A 19,439-nucleotide genomic window follows, 5' to 3' on the forward strand; every position below is an offset into this window, starting at 1 on the left:
AAAATCATGACTCGACATGTTCAATTGAAAACTTGTCATAAGTTAATTATTTTTGTGCTGGCCTTTAATCTATCATAATTCTTCTTATTTATTCAGATTTGAGACCGGGCAAAAGCTATAGTTCGATTCAAAATTTTGTTAAGATCGACTATATGAATTCTTTTTGTATGCATTTAGTTTTATAGGCTCATTTTAGTGTTTATCATAATAAGTCGATCATTTTTATGTTGGCCTTTAAGTTTAACTTATAAGTTAAGCTTAAAAAGTTATAACATATGATGTTTTGTATATATAGGTGGAATACGCTAATTTTACAAAATTAAATCCAAGTATTCCACTTTCTTTAAGTGTTTCTTATCTGTGTATTTGTTAGTCAGTCATATCAAATAATATAGTTAGAGAGAGCATATCTATGTTTCCACTAATCATACGCATGAATGAATCCTAAATAATTAAAGAAAAGCACTAATATTAAGTGACTATTTAATCATTTACAATATTCTCAGTGTGGAAGAGCATGCATGCACTTTTTATTTTTTTGACATGACTTGCACCATGTTAGCCGTTGGACCATGAATTAGAATATGTATTCGGTGTCTTATTTTCGCATTGAGAATTTGATTAATTTGAATGGTACTGTGTAAACTAAATTAATAATGAATAATTGTTAGTTGACTGACCATATGAGAAATCAACTACATCTTATAATATATGAACTTGAATAAATTTAACTATCATTAAGTGATAACTATTGCTCTAATATTAATTTGTGACCTTATGATTAAATTATTTTTTTGTTTCGTATAAATATCAGCAATGAATAAGTATTTCCGATAGAAATACTCTATAGGAGATTTAATCTTCAAAATTTGAAAGAATGTGGTGATAGAGACTTGACTAGAAGAGCACCCAAATGTAGGAGTGACCTTTCAAATTGATTGAAGTGGACTAATTGGGCTGTTGAAAAATCTACTCATAATAATATTCAATGATTACACCGCGAGGATTATAATAAAGTGATAAGTATTTATTTATTTTTAATCAAAAATTTTAAATTTGAGTCTTAATTATAGAGTCACCTGGAGTGCCTTACTTACAATATGACACTTTTCGGCACATATCTAAATTTAACTAAAATTTAATATGAATATCGAATACCAGATGATTGAAAAAAAAATGATATAAGAAAAGCTACATTTGCATAAAAGTGTAAAAAGCTAATAGAGAAGAGGGTAGACTATTTTTGAGAAAAAAGGGGCATATGTTTGATTTCATCTTTATCTCTTTCAGAAAATTGTGCAAAATCTGTTCACTTTTTTCCTCCAGAGATAGAAAAGGTGAAAAATCTGTAGAGTGATATAATTGGGATATCTAATGATCATGTTGTGGAGCCAACCTATTGGGTCATAATTTTGAAGTGAAAAAGAGTCATCCAAGAAAAGTGAACTTCCTAGTTCCTCTGTGATGATGATGTGATTCTTCCTAATCATTTGCAATATAGACTAATGGACCTTCTTTTTACTCAAATCTGTCGGCACATTTAATTTGCTTGTCTGATTTTAATTTGATATAAAAAAAAAAAATTAAAAAAATGTATATTTAACTAAGATATGTAAAATGTATTATCAAAATATTATTTAATCTTATGTTCTTAAATATGTCATGAGTTGAAACTACAGAATTGTCACAAAAAAAAAAAGTACATTCTTTTTTTAGAGCATTAAAAAGAAAAATAAGGCAAATAATTAAAACAAAAAAATCAAAGTACTATTTTTATTTTTTGTCTTTTTGTGCATTATTTGTTTTTTTTTCTTCTTTCGAATGGGGTGGGGTCTGCAATTCACTTATTAACAGTGCAAACTTCAGATAAATAGATTTTGAAGTTTACTAATGGAGTCTGCAATTCATTTATAACAGTGCAAACTTTAGATGAACATGTTTGAAGTTCAATTGCAACAGTGCGAACTTCAGACCTCGCCAGGGACGATTTCACAGCTTCAATTAATTATGGATTTACGTGAATCTAATAATCATTAATGAGTAATTGTAATATATCCAGGAAATCATAGAGATTATAGCAACCAGAAAATGACCCGAAATTGAATCTTGGTCTATTTGAGATAATTTCTTTTAATGTAATTTAGGTATGACTAAATCAGCTCATAAAGTCATGATCTGTTCAACTCATTTAGATTTAGTCGAGTTAATAACCTGCTTATTTGATTAATTCGGCTCATTTTAACTCAAATAGTATTAATATTTTTAAAATTGTACGGATATGCAATCCAAATTGATCCATAACTATCTGATGTCAATTACGTAATTATATTATAAGTTCAATACCAATAAGAAAAATATCCAATTAAAAAAACTTGGAATCATCGTAAGAAGGAGAGACATTATTGTCTATATCTTCTCCATTGCCTTCATAATCCTGGTAACAACGACAACAACAAACCCAATATAATTCCATCATGTGGGATATGAGGAGGATAAAGTGTACGCAGACCTAACCCCCACCTTGAAAGGTAAGGCGGCTTTCTCTTCTTCTCTTCGAGAGAGAAACGCAGCACAAAAGTAGAACTAAAAAAGAGCTTCTAGAAAGAAAGGGTGAGAGAGAGAGGAAGGTCTGGAAAGAGAGGACGGGGAGAGAAAAAGACATAAAGAGAGAGGAGAGAGACTAAGTGAGAAAGAGAGAGTATCCGCTAAAGAATTGAAAATATCATGATACATGTGGTTGTGTAATTATTCTAAAATAATGTGGGATTTAATAGTTATACTAGAAATATTTGTAGTTTTTACATCAAAGAAAGCAAGCCACTAATGGCCTGGCAAAATGAAAATTTGAGCCTCAAGCCCATGTCTCTGTTGAACAAACTAAAAGGTTCGCTCACTGGCCACGATATGCTATTGGGCTTTACTATGTGAATCAATCTTCATTTCTATGGAGACACATAAAATTCAAAAAATTAAATAAATAAAGACATGATAGAGAATAGAGATTGGAAAATCCTTCTTAGAGCCCGTTTGGTTGAGCTTAAAAAAGTAATTTTTATATATGAAGTGTTTTTAGAATTTTGAAGTGCTGAAAGTTATTTTTATAAATAAGCAGTTGAGTGTTTGGATAAAAGTGCTTAAATGAGGAAAATGATGTGAATTTTAGGGTTAAAAGAATAAAAAGGATAGTTTGGAAATTTAGTTAAAATATAAGAGATATAAAAGTAATTTCCATGGTCAAAGAAAATGACATTAAGCACTTAGAAAAAAAAAGTTATGAATCCTAACTTTTTATTTTTGACCGACTTTAAGAACTTTATGGCTTAAAGTTAGCATTAGACAAACACGTTCAAAAGTTAAAAAGAGGCTTAAAGTTGGTTTTGACCAACTTAAAGTCCATCCAAACGGGCTCTTAATCAGTGGTGAAGTTAGAATTTTTACGAAATGAGTTCAAAATATAAAAAAGTAAATACACAAAAAAGTTGAAGGGTGTTCAACATCTATTATGTATATATACATGAAAACTGATTTTAACTATATATAAATAATATAACATTTTATCAAAAAGGGTTCGAATTAACTCCTCAGCCCTAGCTAACTATGGCCCCACCTTAATATTGATTTAAGATAACAATAAGGTAATAAAGAGGCTTAAAATGTTTTCTTCTTTTTTGATATTCGATAGGTCAAAATGTTTTAGAAAATATTTTTTTCCTAGGAAAACAATTTTCTTAAAAATGACTTTCTTAATGGAAGTAGAAAAAATAAGTTTCATGACATTTCAAGTTTATTGTCTTCTTCTCATCTATTCAAATCCCACCCCTCACCCCCGCCACTTTTTGAACCCTTCCCACTCTCCATTCCATCTCACCCACATAGTATTTTGCTATATTACAAGTAAATATATATTGTTGGGATAATACTTTTTCGCTTACTTACCAAACATAAAAAATAAGTTAGAAATCCTCTTATTATCGAAGAAATGTTTTTTAGGAAAATATTTTTCTTTGTACTACACACACCCTTGAGATGTGTTAATTTTCTTTACTATCACTACAACAAAAGAGACTTTTAGTGGCATTTAATTTTCCTTCTAGAGGCAATATTTATTGCGACAAAAACTTTTAGCGGCGTTTAATCTATTGTCATTGCATTCAGTGTCGCTAAAACCTTTAGCGATATTTATGTAGAGTGCCGGTAAAGACCTATAATATTGCCAGTAAAGCTTCCATGTTCATAATTGCCGGTAAATGTGACCTATTTTAGTGGAAATTATTATGAAGACTATAGTTGACCATGAATTCACCTTAATTCATATGTATAATCAGAGAAATCAATACAAAAATAGTAAGAGAAGAATTACCAAACTCAAACGACGTCATTCATTTAAAAGAAAGAACAATCAAACTCAATACATCCACTTTCTGTCTTTTTCTAGTGGTAAAAAAATATGGATTACCAAAACAATAAGAATGTGTTCAAATTATCAAAACAAATAAAAAAGAATGCATTCAACAATGAAAAAACAAGAAAATTGAGTCAGTGAAAGTATGGCAACTTGGATCACGATCATATGTAATATCGTGAGGATCTTTAGTAGAGCCAACTTTAATTGATATCCGTAAAATTCATATATGAAGGCACTAATAGACAGTACTTTAATTTGTCTATCCCAATTTATAATATTCTTTTTTTTAGTTTGTTTAAACAAATGATATCATTTTATTTTAGTAAACAATGAATTTTAAATTTTCTATTTTACTTTTAAAGTGATGATTTGTAGTCACACAAATATATGTGACTTATGATATCATTTTTCAGTTTCAATCTTCTATATCTCATTAAAATCAGTATGCTCATTCGATCCATCAAAGAGGATTACTAGAGGTATTAATTTGCATGCATCAAAATTTGTTCATTCTCCTTCCTTTTCTTTGGGTTTAACTCAAGCATTCGGAGAAATTGCAGGGTCTATTGCCAAATCTAAAGCAATTGCGCAATGATCCCATCATGATGGAAGAAATCCTATAGAAATCCAAATTAAAAGGTTCGAACAAGAAAAAAAGAAGAGGAAAAAAATGATAATGCCTTTGAATTGCAGATTGCTAAAAAAAAAAGGAAAAGTAAAAAAGAAACCTCTTCTAGTAACGACTCAAAAATGCATGGTAAGATGATCCGGGTGCAATGGACCAACAGGAAGATGTTGAGGTATTTCTATTTTTTGATTTTTTTCTTTGTATATGTATAACTAATTTAAATAGATATTTTGTATACGAGCATTTTATTGGTTTGCATTACTAATTATTTCTATATTTTCATAATTTTAAACCTCATTTTTATTAAACATCGCTTATACAAAATATCAATCATAATTATACAATTGTAATATTTGTATAAATATACAGTTAAAATTCATCAAGTTTTTTATGTATATGAGTAGTTATTTGTGTTGCATTATGTCTTATTTTGTTATACAAATTCAACAATTATATATAATGATATCTGTTATTTGTATATGGATTTATGGAAATGGTTAAAGGAAGGTCTTTTCGTAAGTTCATTCGATATTATACAAAATCTTATAATGTATATATACATGCAATTCATAACTGATATATTTATAGAAAGGACTCTCCCATTTGTATATAATATTTGATATATATATGATGTGCCCTGCCCCGACCTATTAAGGGTGTGTCATGCCCCACCCCAATTGCCACCCCTAGATTAGATCTAATTACCATACTTGAAATACATAGGTTTTATATACAACATTGGTTCCAGTAGTGCCCTCCTAGAAAATTGTGCAACAAGTAATAGTGCACCCGATACTTTAACTAGATAGAACTGCTTTTTATATGGCCATGATATAGAGAGTTAATATCTGAAAAGATGTAATACCCTATACTAAAACAAGGATATATATGTCATTTTGTTTTTTTTTTAAAAAAAGAAGAGAGCAAACTAATTTAAGACCAAATGGTTTTAAAAATTAAAAAAATATATAAAAAAGGTCAATGGGCTTCTTAGCCTATATAGTGCGTAAAAGAAAGGGGGGAAAAATTCCTTTAAGCAGCTTTGAGGAAAAAGGGCATCAATTAGCCATTTAGAAAAGAAAAGAAAAAAAAAGGAAACGAGGCTGCTGTTTGCTTCCAGTGAAGGATCATCGAAGGAAAAAAAATTCAAAACTCCAATTCCTAATTAAAGAGAGAAGTAAAAGAGGAAGGTAAGTTTCTGAACTTGGATTATAGATTATTTTTTTTTATTCCATGACTATAGAATTGAGATTCAGAGTTGAAGAAATAAAGATTAAAGAGAATAGAGAAATTGTTAAATTCTAGGATTTCATGTAAATCTTTGTTCTAATGTTCATCTACGGCCTTTTCAAGTCTCTAGTCTAGGTAATTTACTTTGGGTGTTGAAATTTAGTGACAAGAGACGAGTAACTGGACAATAAGGATAGCTTTGGATTACCGAATTAGATGAATAAGATGGGTAAATTAGCCTAAATTATGAGATTTTTGCACTGATTAAACTACTCAAGGCCTAGATATATATAATCCATTAACTTAACGGGCAACAGAAAGTCTAAAAAGAATTGGGTACTCTAAGTTTAGTATGAAATAGACTAAACAAAGGAAGTAACACGAGAATATTGTGATATGATTATAGATTGATCGAAGGAAGTCCTGTGGATTGCTTGAGGTGACAAGCTTGGTATTCGACACGAGTATTGTGAGTAGTAATCTTACCCCAATTTGTGTTTTATAACTTTTATGATTTATAAAGTGAATGTGTTACCGAATGTTTTGAATTTGCATGTGGGACAAGTCTTTTACTTTATATGATACCGAAATAGTTATTTGAGATAAACTCGCTTTTATAAGACATGTTCTATTGGTAATTGTGATATGATTACCGTTATCTAAAGGATTTAACATTTGTTTGGGAGAGAGTATTTTGACATGTGTTTTTCGTTAAAGTTTTATATAATATGAATCGATAAGAACTTAAATGCCTTGTAATGTTTTGGAAATACTTCTACTATTTATAATAAAAATAAATGAGAGTAGACCTTGATGGATCCCGTAGCTAACGGCGGCTTCGTTAGACCTGGTGCACCTTGTATTTATAAATTACCGATATAGCCCTCGCTAGTGGGAAGGTAGAACTAGCATACCGTTACCGATATCCCTTGAGAAGGGATCTACTGATATGAATATTTGACTCCTTTATGAGGGGTCACATTACATGATTCATTCTTGAAAACCACCCAAGTATAAGATTTGATATGAAAGTGTTTTATTGAATTTATTACTAGATATTTGCATTGTTCTTACTATAGGAGGCGAATAAGATTGAGTATTGTCATCATTTTCTCTAAAAACACATTTATTTCATGATTTTGATTATCATACTAGCATGTTTTCTGAATTTTTCCTCATTAAAACGGTTATGGTTAAGTGTTATCACTCATTGAGCTAGCGTCTCACTCCCCGCTAATTTTTTTATAGAGAGGACAGGTGACATTGGCGAGGAATTTGTTAACTAAAGCTAGCAAGTTGGCAAATTCATGGTAAGCCCGCACTTGTTCGCGCGGCATCAAGTTATTCATTGTTATGGACCTTTCTTGAACTCATAGAGTTGCTCTATAGTCATTCTTTTATTTGAGTCATACGTATTCTTTCATTATTATAGACGTGTGACTAGTTTTAAGCTTTTCTTCCATTTTTGGAGATAAATTAGTATTATTGTGTGACGAATAGATTGATAATAGATATTATGTCTTGATTTGGAGATGTTATTTGGTTGTGTGGCTGATTCTGAGACGGAAAAAAATTGAATAGGCCTAAAAACAGAGAAAACTCTGCCCGATTTTCTATAGATTTCCATCAAGGCTTGTCTTGGGATTCTCCTCCTTAGCGCCGGTCACGGTCTTAAATTGGACCGTGACAAAAGATCACTCAATTTTGAAAATTCATGTAATAAAGTCATTGAATTTTGTTGGGTCAATAAAACCACTCAAATTAGACTTTTGTATCAATAAAATCATTCAACTAAATTTATCATTAAAAAAATCTTGACATGACAAAATAAATTAGTTTATTTCATCTTTATGATTAAAATAATAAACAAATGGCACAAAATTACTATTTCATTATATAATAGTATAAAATTCAAGATAAAAGATAAATTCTCGATAATCATTGTCTTCATCAACCTCCAACATAAGTAACGGAACTTGGGGCAAAATCAAAATTTTCTTTCATAGCAGCACTTCCCCATGATTTACAAACGGCACCAAATATAACGAAATCATCGTAACGCGATTCGCTATCTTAAAAAGTACGTTGTATGGAAGTTTGGACCAATTCATTGTACCTTTACCCATTGTTTTGGAATTCATCTTTGTGATTCAATCTTGGATATTTAGTAAAAAGTAAAACGAGAAGTACTCATGTTGCCTGCCCTAAACCTAGTAATATAATAAAGGGTAATTTCAGAGTGCTTCTTCATGTTTGATTTTATGATACTAATCTCCCTTGTAATTTACGATATTACATTTAGCTTTCTTATTTTGATTTATGTGTAATAATATATTGATGTATTTATTATTAGCCTCATAAAATATGATCCTACTAATTTACCCTTTTTGATTTGCTATTTTTTTTTTTGATAACAAGTGTAAATTATCATTAACAAACGAAAAACAAATACACCTAAAGAGCACTCAATCTCCTAATCACCCTCTAAGAAAGGTACTAAGAGAGTTTAATTACCTTAAGTCTATCTATTTGTCTTTCTTGAGAGTTTAATTACCTTAAGTCTATCTACAAATTTCTTCTTAATTTGTATCACGGATATATTTGTATTTACAGTAATTCCTTTAAACAATTTTCAATTACTTTTTTATTTTTATTTTTATCTTCCTCTGTTGCCATTACTTTGAAAAAGCTATGAAACACTTTAATTACTTCTAATAATAAGGGATGTTAATGTTACGAAATCAAATATAGATCTCTCAAGTTATACCTAAATTAAAACAAACCAATTCATCTTAGGAAAAAGAGAAAAGAAAACCTTTTGAAATAAATAAGTGTTACTCACAAATAGGAATTATTCCCTCCGTTTCATATGTTAATTTGATATATCTTTTAAAAAAATATTTTTTACAGAAAGCTAGAGTAATTATCTATCATAATCGATAAAATTAATGTAGAAATGTTTATGTTTAATTAATTTAGTAAAGTCAACTTTTATTAATTTGGATGTTGAAAAAAGTAATGGTCTCAAAATCATTTAACTAAATATGTATTTAGATTTATGATCTCAATACATATTTTAATATTCAATATCTAATTTAACCATTCATTCATACATTTAAATCATAATACATATCTATATTCAATTAATATTTAATTCAATCATTCATTCATACGCCTAAATCATAATACATATCTTAATATTCAATTCAATTATTTAGATATCTTAATCTTTTAAAAACTAGTGATACTAGTGGATGTTAATACCCGTGTTCATTAAATTTGCATAAAAATTAAATGTGAAGTGTTTCCTAAAAATAAATAAATTTGGGAGTAGTGAAAATGAAGAAAAAATTATAACGCGGGAAAATTAAACCTACACCAACCAACAGAGTACACATTCAATTCAACTAAGCTACTTTCAAATTTTACCTTCTTATAATTATTTTCAAACAATGACCAAAATATTCTTCCACCGTTCCTTTTTACTTGTTATATATATTTTTTGAGAGTTAAAATGATATGAATTTTAATTAATATTTTATTGTATTAATATGAGTAAAATTAAAATTATTTTTAGTACTTTTTATATAATTTTTAAATATGTAAATTTTATTTTAGAATATTAAATTAATTAATTTAATTTAATTTTAAAAATTAATTAGATTGAGACGTGAGAGATAAAAAAAAAAGTAGGGAGTAAAAGAATAAAAAAATAAAGGACCTTTGGGATCACCAGTAACCACCTTATAATTCCAAGCAACTTCCATTTTTTTGGCATTTTTCATACATTTCCCTTTGATTCTATTCATACGCCTTCATGTACCTGTATATATACGCACTTCTAATTTGTTGCAAAATTAATTAAAGTACACTCTAAATACCAGTTAATTTTTATATATATATATGTCAGATAATCATATCCGGCGAAGATTTCCGGTAAGCCGGAGAACTACGAGCAGAGAACTAAAACCATCGCCGTCGAGTTATCGGAGGTATACGCCTGTGCCGGTGAATCGCCGGTCATCGAAGCAGCACAGGGCTACTAATAAGGCACTAAAGAGATGCAAATCGGAGCCTTGTGTTTTGAAAATTGGATTTGTTGACTTTGAAGATGATGATCGCCGGGATGCAACGGCGCCGTCACTAGAAATACTTTTCCGGCCACAAACTTGTTCGGACATATTCGTGTCTCCGGATTATCTGATTTCTGGATCTCCGCCGATTTTTCAGGTAATTTAGGGGGAAATTTTAATTTGGGAAAGGCATTTTCTTTGCTGGTTATATTAAACGACTGTTTGTTTGCGTGCTATTCGTTGAAATTACATTATTTGAGTATATTCATCCTATTTGAGTTTTGAAAATGCTAATAATAATATTAGAAACTTGTACTGGGTTCATGAATGAATTAAATTATCGTGATTTCGAATTTAAAATTTATGAGTTTTTGATATTGTTATTGGTAGTGGATATTTCTTTCACCTATAGTGATGTTATGAAGTCAAAGCTCTTGCAGTTTAGTCACGCCAACTGTGTGAAAATCAACTATATCGCCCAATCGCTAGTATTTGTTTCACATTCTTTGTTGTGTGAATGACTAGTAATTTACTAACCAATGCCAAATCAACTTGAAATGGTCAAATATTTGCATCTCATTGTATATCAGATGATAGAACTAAGTTTACATCATTTTTTTAATTATTGACACTGCTTAGAGAAAGTTCTGCGTACTTAACCCCCATTTGACCGACTCTATCTATCGATTGAAAGTGAGAGTATCTGCTACTGGTCCCTCCATTTTAAATTACATGCCAAATCAAAATCAGAAACAGAGGGAGTATTTTTTTTATTTTTTTGATGTCTAATGTGTTAGAGAATAGTTTTGTGCAGAAAGGGTACAAGAAGGATTCAAAAGTTGTGGTTAATGTGACAGTTGAAGGAAGTCCTGGAGCAGTAAGAACGATGGTGAAGTTGGGATCGAGTGTTGATGAGACAATAAGGCTTGTGATAGACAAATATAGTGAAGAAGGCCGCACTCCTTGTCTTGATAAAAACAGAGCTGATTCATCTTTTCAATTGTATCACTCTTACTTCAGTCTTCAAAGTAAGTCTTAACCTCAACTTTATTATAGCCAAATTAGTTTTGGAGATTTGATGTGATTACGAGTATCAAATGGATAAGTTGGGTTAAATTTAAACAAGTCAAAATGAGCTGAATTAATAAATAAGTGAGTTAAACTCAATTGGGGCAGTCTAAATAAATTGAATTAATAAATAAACGGCCATCAACCTTCCTAAAAATTTTACTTTGGCTAAAATAGGTGAGTCAAGAGGGACTAACCAATGGGTCAGAGTCCTACCCTCCCCAAGGTTTTAGCTCAAATCAGATCATATTTTAGACGAGTTGAATTGAGCTGATCAAATAAGCTGAGTTAATAAAGAAGCGAGTTAAGCAGTCGAACTTGAATAGGTTAAACCCATCATGTTTTTATGGGCTATTTTACCACCCGTGATTGTGAATATATGTACTCCACCCTAAAGATTGACATTTATAATTTAAACAATGTTGTGTAGGACTATTTAGTGATTTTTAGGACTAATATTGAATGTATCTAATTATATCATCACCGGTATTAAAACAATTTTGGTGGCTAAGCCCTTTCTTTGTTAAAAGGTCAATTCTCTTGTGTTTGACGTAAGGTTGGCTAATGGAACTTTTAGAATATTTATATCTGGCTCACAGTAATTAATCATATTATTTGGATATTTGGATTGGTCTGTGATATATTGACTATTTTATTGAAGATAATGTTCTTTTGGCCATAGATTATAGAAAATGTTTGTATTAGTATATACCTATTTGCAAATTTCAACTCTTTCTTTTCTTTTCTAAATCAAATATTTGTGAAATGATTAGATTTTTAATTCTATGACTACTACGATAACTATGCTTAAGTCCAAAAATAAGTTAAGGATCAATTATATGATGCTCGACGATCAGTCGATCATCATATATCCTCATTTACTCTCAACTATAATGTGATTTTCATATAAAAAGAATACAAGTAAAAAATTAGTCATTTTGTATTTTTGATTGATATAGGCTTGAGCAACACAGATGTGATTGGAGATGTTGGGAGCAGAAGTTTTTATCTTCGAAAGAGTAATAGTAATGGAAGCAAACAAGAAATAACAACAGATGAGATTGCTCCTGTTAAAGGAAATTCCCAATCACTCATTGTTCTCGATGGATTCTTTGGTCGAAAGATAAATAAAATAATAAGAAGAACATGTAAGCTATGGAAATTCCTTGGTTGCATGCAATGACACAACATAACTCGTAACAAAGGTCGATCCAGAATTTTACTTACTATGCTTATGATTATATAATAGAGTAGCATGAGTATTAGATTTGCTACTCGATATATCAACATATTAATATTCTCCTTCCATGTAATTTTTATTATCCTCCATACAGTAATGGATTATTGTAAGATCCATTCATTTATAGAGCAAAATGTTGTATAAATTTATATCAAATACTTAAAAAGTATTTAAATACAAAATGTCATGGGATTGAAAAGATGCGAAATTACATGAATACTCTCCCTAATTTGAGCCACAAAAATAATTTAATTCGCAATTATGTGCCCAAACGTTTAAGCAAATTATTTCTTTTCTAGCTTGTTCTATTTCTACTCCACCTAAACATTGCGAAAAGTTATACCAGTACTATTTTCGGTACTTGAAAATTTAGACTAGGATATCGTTTGGCCCAAGTAGTTTTTGGGAAAAATTTAAAAAATATTTGAAAATTTATGTTTTTTCATATAATTTGCTATTACTTGGCAAATATTTTTGATAAAATTTCGAAGTTCTAAAAAAAAAATAGAACTTGGGAACTTGAAAAGTTTTAAAATTTTTAAAATAACCCCTAAGCTTTTATATTTTATAAAAACACCAATCATTTATTAATTTCAATTAAATATATATCTACCAATTTACTCCATTAATATGATCAATCAATACCATTAATCCCTCTTAAATAAAACTTATTTATAAAAATATCCACCGACCCTCTTAATTCTTGATCATTAAGTATGTTAAATGAAACGATTAATGTATTGCATATAATGTTATTTTTGCTGTTGTTGATTATTATCAATTATGTTATAATTTTTTTAACGGAACATGTTCATTATAAAATGATGACACAAATTTATGAGTATTTTAAATAATTTTTAGAACTTACAAGTACAAAATAATATTTTTTAAAATTTTACTAAAACATGAGAAAACTTGAGACCAAACTCATGGTGCAATTTCACCAAAATTTCTCCTAAAAATAACTTATCAAAAATATTTGAAAATTTGAGGTGAAATGTAGATTAGATCATACGCGTAATCCAACATAAAGAAGGGTTAAAAAAATAACAATACAAAAGTAATTTAATGTGGAAACAGAAAAAGGGTTACCAAAAATAAATAGAATTTTTTTTCAACAACATGGTTGATGCGGCCCTTCATATAGATCCACCATAGAATTTATGTCAGTTTTTGGTCTCATTTTGATAGGAGTAGGTTCTTGTAGTTCACTAAGCTTTATTCACTCTGTCCGCTTGATTCCTATCTTTAATTTTAAAAAAAGTATAATCAATTCAATGAATCATATGAATTAAATATTTTTTATTATTTCGTTCTCTATTTTTATTTAATTTGTGCAGATTGTGAAAGATCATTTTTTATTCCCCGTCGCAACAATTTATAAAGCATATGTAACCACCGCCCTCTTCCCATTTTTTAGATAAAAATTAGAACGGTCTTGACTTTACCGACCCACTCACATGGATTTACGAGACTAAAAAAAATGCATAAGAAAAATTAAGGAAATAGAACCTTTTTTTAATAACGTCGGCAGCGTGGGTAGAATATTAGTATGAACTTTTTTTGTCTCAAATTTTGTGATTTTTTAATTTTTACTGTGAATTTAAGTATAAAATTTTTAAAAATCATAGCAAAAAAATTAACTTTCAAAATTCAAAAATTTAAAGGACGAAACAGTACTACTTACTTGGGGGACAGAAAGTTGAGTGTAGCAGCAGCAGCTATTTCCTAGAAATTTCGCGCCACCACTATAGCACAAAAACTAAAATAATTTCATTTTGGTCATTATCTGCCAAAAATCTCATTATCACCAAAAACCTCCCACTTCTTACGTAATGTAACTATCTATCACAACACACAAATAAACATGTCCATTACTAATATGTTTCATTATTTTTAATCAGAAATTTTAGATTCGAATTTTTGAATATGAAAAAAAATTCTGTTGAAAATATCATTTACGAATGGATCCTGTAATACTATCCAAATTTAATTGAAATTTCAGACACCGGATGAGAACAAAAAAAAAAATCTCCATTATTCCACAACATTAATTAAAAAAAAAAATCATCGTACAAATAGTTTATGATATATTCAATTATATATATCTAGCTCCATGTCATCTTCATTAACTTCAAAAAACTGTCGTGCTACCACTATGTACGGCAGGAGAGCGTCGCCTAGACCCGCGGTCGCGCATACAAATCCGGCTGTTACTGATGTTTCAGCCAGGAATGCAACGACCGCGAGCGACGCTCATGAGAAACAACACAAGTTAACGAAGCTGTTGGTGAATGTAAATATTCAGAATAGTTTGGGGCCAGTGCAATTGGTGATGTCGCCGGAGAACACCGTCGGAGAATTGATAAGGACGGCGATTGAGATTTACGTGAAGGAGAAGAGGCGGCCGTTGTTGAATAGTAGTGATCCACTCTGTTATGAACTTCATTATTCTCAATTCAGTATGGAGAGTAAGTTTCAATTACCAATAATATTGGTACATACTCTCTCTCCATTTATTTTTATTTGTCCGATATTAACCTATACATCTCATACAGAATAATTCCGACTCTGTGTATTATATATGTGACTCGTGTTGGGAATTAATAATATGCAGGTTTGAGGAGAGAGGAGAAATTGGTGAATTTGGGATGTCGAAGTTTCTTTGTTTGTCCAAAATCAAGCACTTAACACCAAGGATCTTCACTTCTATTAACAAAGCTTATGGATTTCGTTCTATAGCTTCGTTTTTTTCATATTCTAAACTAGTTATATTTTTTGTTTTGTTTTTTTATCTTCTTTTTTTTTTTCATTTGAATGTACGTGTCACCTTTCGGATTATTGATGAAATTAATGCGTGTGCCCGAATAATGAATATATTGGCTCAATTATATTTTAGGGTGTCAAGTGTCAACAAAGATTTCCGATTTAATCCGATTAAAGTATATCTAAATCATGATTAATTAAGTATGAGTTAAAAAAAAATTGATTCAACTTTACATGACTTAGCAAACATTGTCTTTATGCTCGCGAGTAAATTAATCTAATTTTTAAAATTAAATTGAATTATATCAACTCAATAGTTAAGATTAAAATTAAGATATTTTAAAAACATATAAAAAATATGACAAGTTGCAATTTTTTTCACATTGTACACAATATAATTTACGTTGAGAATAATAATCAAAACAACAAATTGTAGTACTTGATTTCAAATATATTAGATGATATAACCTCTATGAATCCTCTTTGATTCTTATTTTCAAAATATATTTAAGAACTTTTGAGCTTGATTTTGATTTGTACTTGAATTCAAAGACGAGCTTCATCTTGAATTTTGATGAACTTGATTTTAAAAGCTTTTGAGCTTGATCTTGAATCTTTTGGTTTTAATCTTGACTTAATTGCGGGATGGATAGATGTTATAAATGATGAATCAATTTCTTTTATATGTCTGTCACTTTCGTATTTAAGCTTGGTTGCTTGAATTATCCTCTCTTCTCTGAATTATGAAACCTTCTGTTTATAATATATAATTGTAAAATGAAAGAGTTGTGATGAGGACTATCGAACTTCTTTCAATCAATCAGATTTAAATTGATTGGACGATATTTGATTGGTAAACATGTCACTTGTACATGTGACATATTTTTATTGACCTTTGATCTGACTAGGCATATTATGTTTATTTTAACATGTGATATGATCTGATTGACTTTCTTACTTGACTTGGTGTGCCACGTCATTTGACACGTATCACTAATTTAGGCATCTAGGGTAATATGACATCTTGAATTTGATAAAGTGGTTTATCATTTCTAACCCAATGAAATTAGACCATTAATTAAATTCATATTTTTTTTATTGAATACAAATATTTATTTGAATTAATATATTATGAATTAATATAATGTGAATTTCTTGTGGTCCACACATATCAATATGATGAAAAATTAGATTTTAAAACAGTGGACAAAACTTACATATTTTAAATCTCGAAAAGCAAAAAATGTATATAAATTGGGACGAGGGAATAACCTCATCACATGAGGGTTAATTGTGCATTTGATAAAGTTCAGATGTGTTGTGGTATTTGTATAAAGTTGAGGGTGACAATGTGGAGATTTAGGCATAAAATAGAGAACCTGTATTGAGTTCTTCCAAAAACCTTCTCTTTCTAATTCACCGCATCTCCGATTCATCCCAGGTTAGCCTCCTTCAAATTGCATCCTTGATTTTGTTATTATTCCTAAAACTATGTTTTTGTTTTGTTTTTTTCTCTTTCGTGTAATCTTAATCCTACGTAAATTGTGTGTTCATACCTGTTATTTATTGCAAATTTTACACATAAATTTATGCTTCGCGTCGAAATTATTGAGTTCAGATATCATCATTCTGCATCCGCCTCTGAATTAGTGAAAATTGAACTCATATCTATTTTCTGGTACTCTTAACAGATACCATTAGAATATAATTAAGCTGCGGTAACCTAACTACTGTAATTTTGGATTGAGGCGGAGTTGATAGATTGATTGATATTTAAAATTTCGGCCTTTCTGCTTCGCGTTGCAGCTAAGTTCTGAGTTGACATGATTTTGTTTTGTTTCAATGGGTATTCTTTAATTTCAGAATTTTTAGGAACATTCTGCTTGAAGGGCGATATCAACTCTGTGATAGCATTTCTGAATTATAACTGCTTATAGTCAATGTGATCAAAGACGACAAGCACAAAAAGCTCTAAGGTTTGTTGGGGCTTTAAGAACAAAGCGCAAATAAAGCATGAGCCTTAGTGCAGGAAGGTGCAAATGGATAGAAAATACAAATATGTATGTGTTGTTTAAGTTTGATAATTATACGCAGAATAACAAAGATATGAATAAGGAAATTGAAATATCAATTGTTTAGTGTGGTCTCGTTACGATTATGCTTATTGACAAGTAAAAAGTATGCTTTAGAACCTTGATAATGACAGTGAAATGCTCAACATGGTTTGTGCGTCGTTGCAGGGCTTAAGCATGCCTTTGACAACACTAATTATAGCAAAGTGTTTAGCACGTAGAAATGATACATCTACAATGCCTTCTTGAGTTGTATGAAATTGGACCTATCTTCAACAGAGTGGAAGTGAGGCAAGATGGCCCAAATTTCAGGACTATCTTATAAGTCTTACCATCTTAAGTCTGAATCTCGAGTTGAAGGGGTTCGTCCATTCACTATATGTCAATTTCATGGATTAGGAGGAAGATTTCCCTATAAAAATATCATAAAGAAGAAGATTTAAGACTCAATACCACTCTGTGGGGGTCTTTGTTCGCTCTTCTTACTTTCCCAATTTCTAGAAAAAAAGAAAAGAAATGTTGAAAAAAAACGATCTTTATAATGTTAAGGCAACAAATCCGAAGAACTTAACCCCTTTCCCCATAAAACAAAAATTAAAGGAGATAAAAAAATGTGCAAGGACCTCTAAAGTTGCACTCAATTCTGTTGACAGTCTCACTTGTTTCTTATTTTAGCTTCGAAGATCCCTTCATCACTCTCTTTTCTCCGAGTTAGAACATTGTATTAGTCAAAAATAGATTTTTATAGTCAGTTGTTAGCTGAAAAACATTATGGACTGGAACAAATAGGACCATTTTGTTTCAGAAGTCAGTACAGCTGTAATCATACTTATTACACCTTTGCATATGGATGACCATATAAATTTTTGGCTAATTTCTATCGTTTATTTTGCAGCTCAAGCTTGGAGAGTTTTGATACGTGATGGTGAATGCAGTCAAAGGATTGTACCTATCATGGTAAAGTACTATCTTAGGATAAACGAATGACAGTATTTCTTGGTAGAAAAAAGGGTCATAATTTCCCAGCCTAGTTTGTTTGGCGATCTTTCTTGCAAATACTTCTGCGTCTTTGATGCTGAGGTTTGCTTTCTTCTTTTGCAGTGATATACCTATGGCTCAGTTCATTATCAATATGAATGCTTCATTGCCACAATCACAAAAGTTCATCATACACGTTCTGGACAATACACATCTGTTTGTTCGATCTGATATGGCTGGAATGATTCGTAGTGCTATTTCAGATTTCAGAGACGCAAACACATATGAGAAGCCTTCTTAGTGCTGTTTGATGAAGTTGAGCCATCCCGTGTGTGCTCACCAGACGCCTTGTTACCATGTACAATAATTCCTAGTAAAGAAGTTTACCATTTTCGTGAAAGGAACATAGTATGTTTCCTGCTGTTCTTTCTGAAATGATTTGTTACTTTTGACAGAGGTAGTAGTTATGGAAAGACATTTGAAGTTTTCAACCTTCAATTTGGCAACACTGCAAGTGATATCGTATTCTATTTCTGGACATATCTTTTGTTGTTTACTTATTTTTCTCTTTATATATAGTTCTCGGTTGTAAAGCAAAATGAAAGTATCTAAATCAGAGTTTTTGTGGAAGTACTTTTTGTGTAAGTTCTCTGATGGCTGAAACCAAAATGTTCCCATGGCAATTGGCAAGGTCTGTAAGTGTAACCACAATGCATAATGATTGTCCTGAAGATGATTCAACCTTGGCTCATGCCAACAGAGGTGGATCCCTTATGAGTTCCTACGATGGCCTTAAGTTAATACTATAATACTAATTGAGAAGTTAATACTATAATACTAATTGAGTTATTGTGCTCACATGAGCCCCTAACTAATCCTCTAGAGTTGCCCCTGCAATGTAAACTGTAAATAAAATGTGAAATGTGTTTTCTTATATTTGAATTTCAAGATATGCTTGTTGAAAAACCTGTGATTATAC

At 30.4% G+C, this 19,439-nt stretch overlaps 3 protein-coding genes and 1 long non-coding RNA gene across 6 annotated transcripts; all 4 read left to right on the plus strand.

Annotated features, from left to right (window-relative positions):
- Positions 1-6,090: 6,090 nt before the first annotated feature.
- On the plus strand, positions 6,091-7,787 carry LOC129888551 (uncharacterized). The gene is made up of 3 exons (XR_008766679.1): positions 6,091-6,223; positions 6,670-6,732; positions 7,512-7,787. It is a non-coding gene; the product is annotated as an uncharacterized LOC129888551 (long non-coding RNA).
- Positions 7,788-10,025: 2,238 nt separating this feature from the next.
- On the plus strand, positions 10,026-12,796 carry LOC129889922 (uncharacterized protein At4g22758-like). Its single transcript, XM_055965397.1, has 3 exons — positions 10,026-10,493; positions 11,151-11,364; positions 12,364-12,796. The coding sequence occupies exons 1-3, from the start codon at positions 10,167-10,169 to the stop codon at positions 12,585-12,587; spliced, it is 765 nt and encodes a 254-aa protein (XP_055821372.1). The 5' UTR covers positions 10,026-10,166; the 3' UTR covers positions 12,588-12,796.
- Positions 12,797-14,747: 1,951 nt separating this feature from the next.
- Positions 14,748-15,521, plus strand: LOC129888552 (uncharacterized protein At4g22758-like). Of its 2 annotated transcripts, none has more exons than XM_055963511.1 (2): positions 14,748-15,141; positions 15,262-15,344. In XM_055963511.1, exons 1-2 carry the CDS (start codon positions 14,761-14,763, stop codon positions 15,265-15,267), a joined length of 387 nt encoding a protein of 128 aa, XP_055819486.1. In that variant the 5' UTR covers positions 14,748-14,760; the 3' UTR covers positions 15,268-15,344. The 2 variants fall into 2 exon arrangements, with proteins under 2 accessions (XP_055819486.1, XP_055819485.1); XM_055963510.1 differs by having other exon boundaries at positions 14,753-15,115; positions 15,262-15,521.
- A 1,190-nt stretch (positions 15,522-16,711) lies between these two features.
- LOC129889923 (general transcription and DNA repair factor IIH subunit TFB5) lies at positions 16,712-19,000 on the plus strand. Of its 2 annotated transcripts, XM_055965399.1 has the most exons (4): positions 16,732-16,851; positions 17,274-17,470; positions 18,378-18,439; positions 18,584-19,000. In XM_055965399.1, exons 3-4 carry the CDS (start codon positions 18,405-18,407, stop codon positions 18,759-18,761), a joined length of 213 nt encoding a protein of 70 aa, XP_055821374.1. In that variant the 5' UTR covers positions 16,732-16,851; positions 17,274-17,470; positions 18,378-18,404; the 3' UTR covers positions 18,762-19,000. The 2 variants fall into 2 exon arrangements, with proteins under 2 accessions (XP_055821373.1, XP_055821374.1); XM_055965398.1 differs by lacking the exon at positions 17,274-17,470 and having other exon boundaries at positions 16,712-16,851.
- The last annotated feature ends 439 nt before the right edge of the window (positions 19,001-19,439 follow it).

Source organism: Solanum dulcamara, chromosome 5 (genome assembly GCF_947179165.1).
Source record: "Solanum dulcamara chromosome 5, daSolDulc1.2, whole genome shotgun sequence".
NCBI classification, from domain to species: Eukaryota; Viridiplantae; Streptophyta; class Magnoliopsida; order Solanales; family Solanaceae; genus Solanum; species Solanum dulcamara.

Coding starts and splice junctions, on each gene's coding strand:
- LOC129889923 (XM_055965398.1), top strand. CDS start 18,405: ATGGTGAATGCAGTCAAAGGATTGTACCTATCATG. Junction 18,440..18,583: donor AAAGGATTGTACCTATCATG/GTAAAGTACTAT, acceptor CTTCTTTTGCAG/TGATATACCTATGGCTCAGT.
- LOC129888552 (XM_055963510.1), top strand. CDS start 14,761: ATGTCATCTTCATTAACTTCAAAAAACTGTCGTGCTACCACTATGTAC. Junction 15,116..15,261: donor TTCTCAATTCAGTATGGAGA/GTAAGTTTCAAT, acceptor AATAATATGCAG/GTTTGAGGAGAGAGGAGAAA.
- LOC129889922 (XM_055965397.1), top strand. CDS start 10,167: ATGTCAGATAATCATATCCGGCGAAGATTTCCGGTAAGCCGGAGAACT. Junction 10,494..11,150: donor GATCTCCGCCGATTTTTCAG/GTAATTTAGGGG, acceptor AGTTTTGTGCAG/AAAGGGTACAAGAAGGATTC. Junction 11,365..12,363: donor CTCTTACTTCAGTCTTCAAA/GTAAGTCTTAAC, acceptor TGATTGATATAG/GCTTGAGCAACACAGATGTG.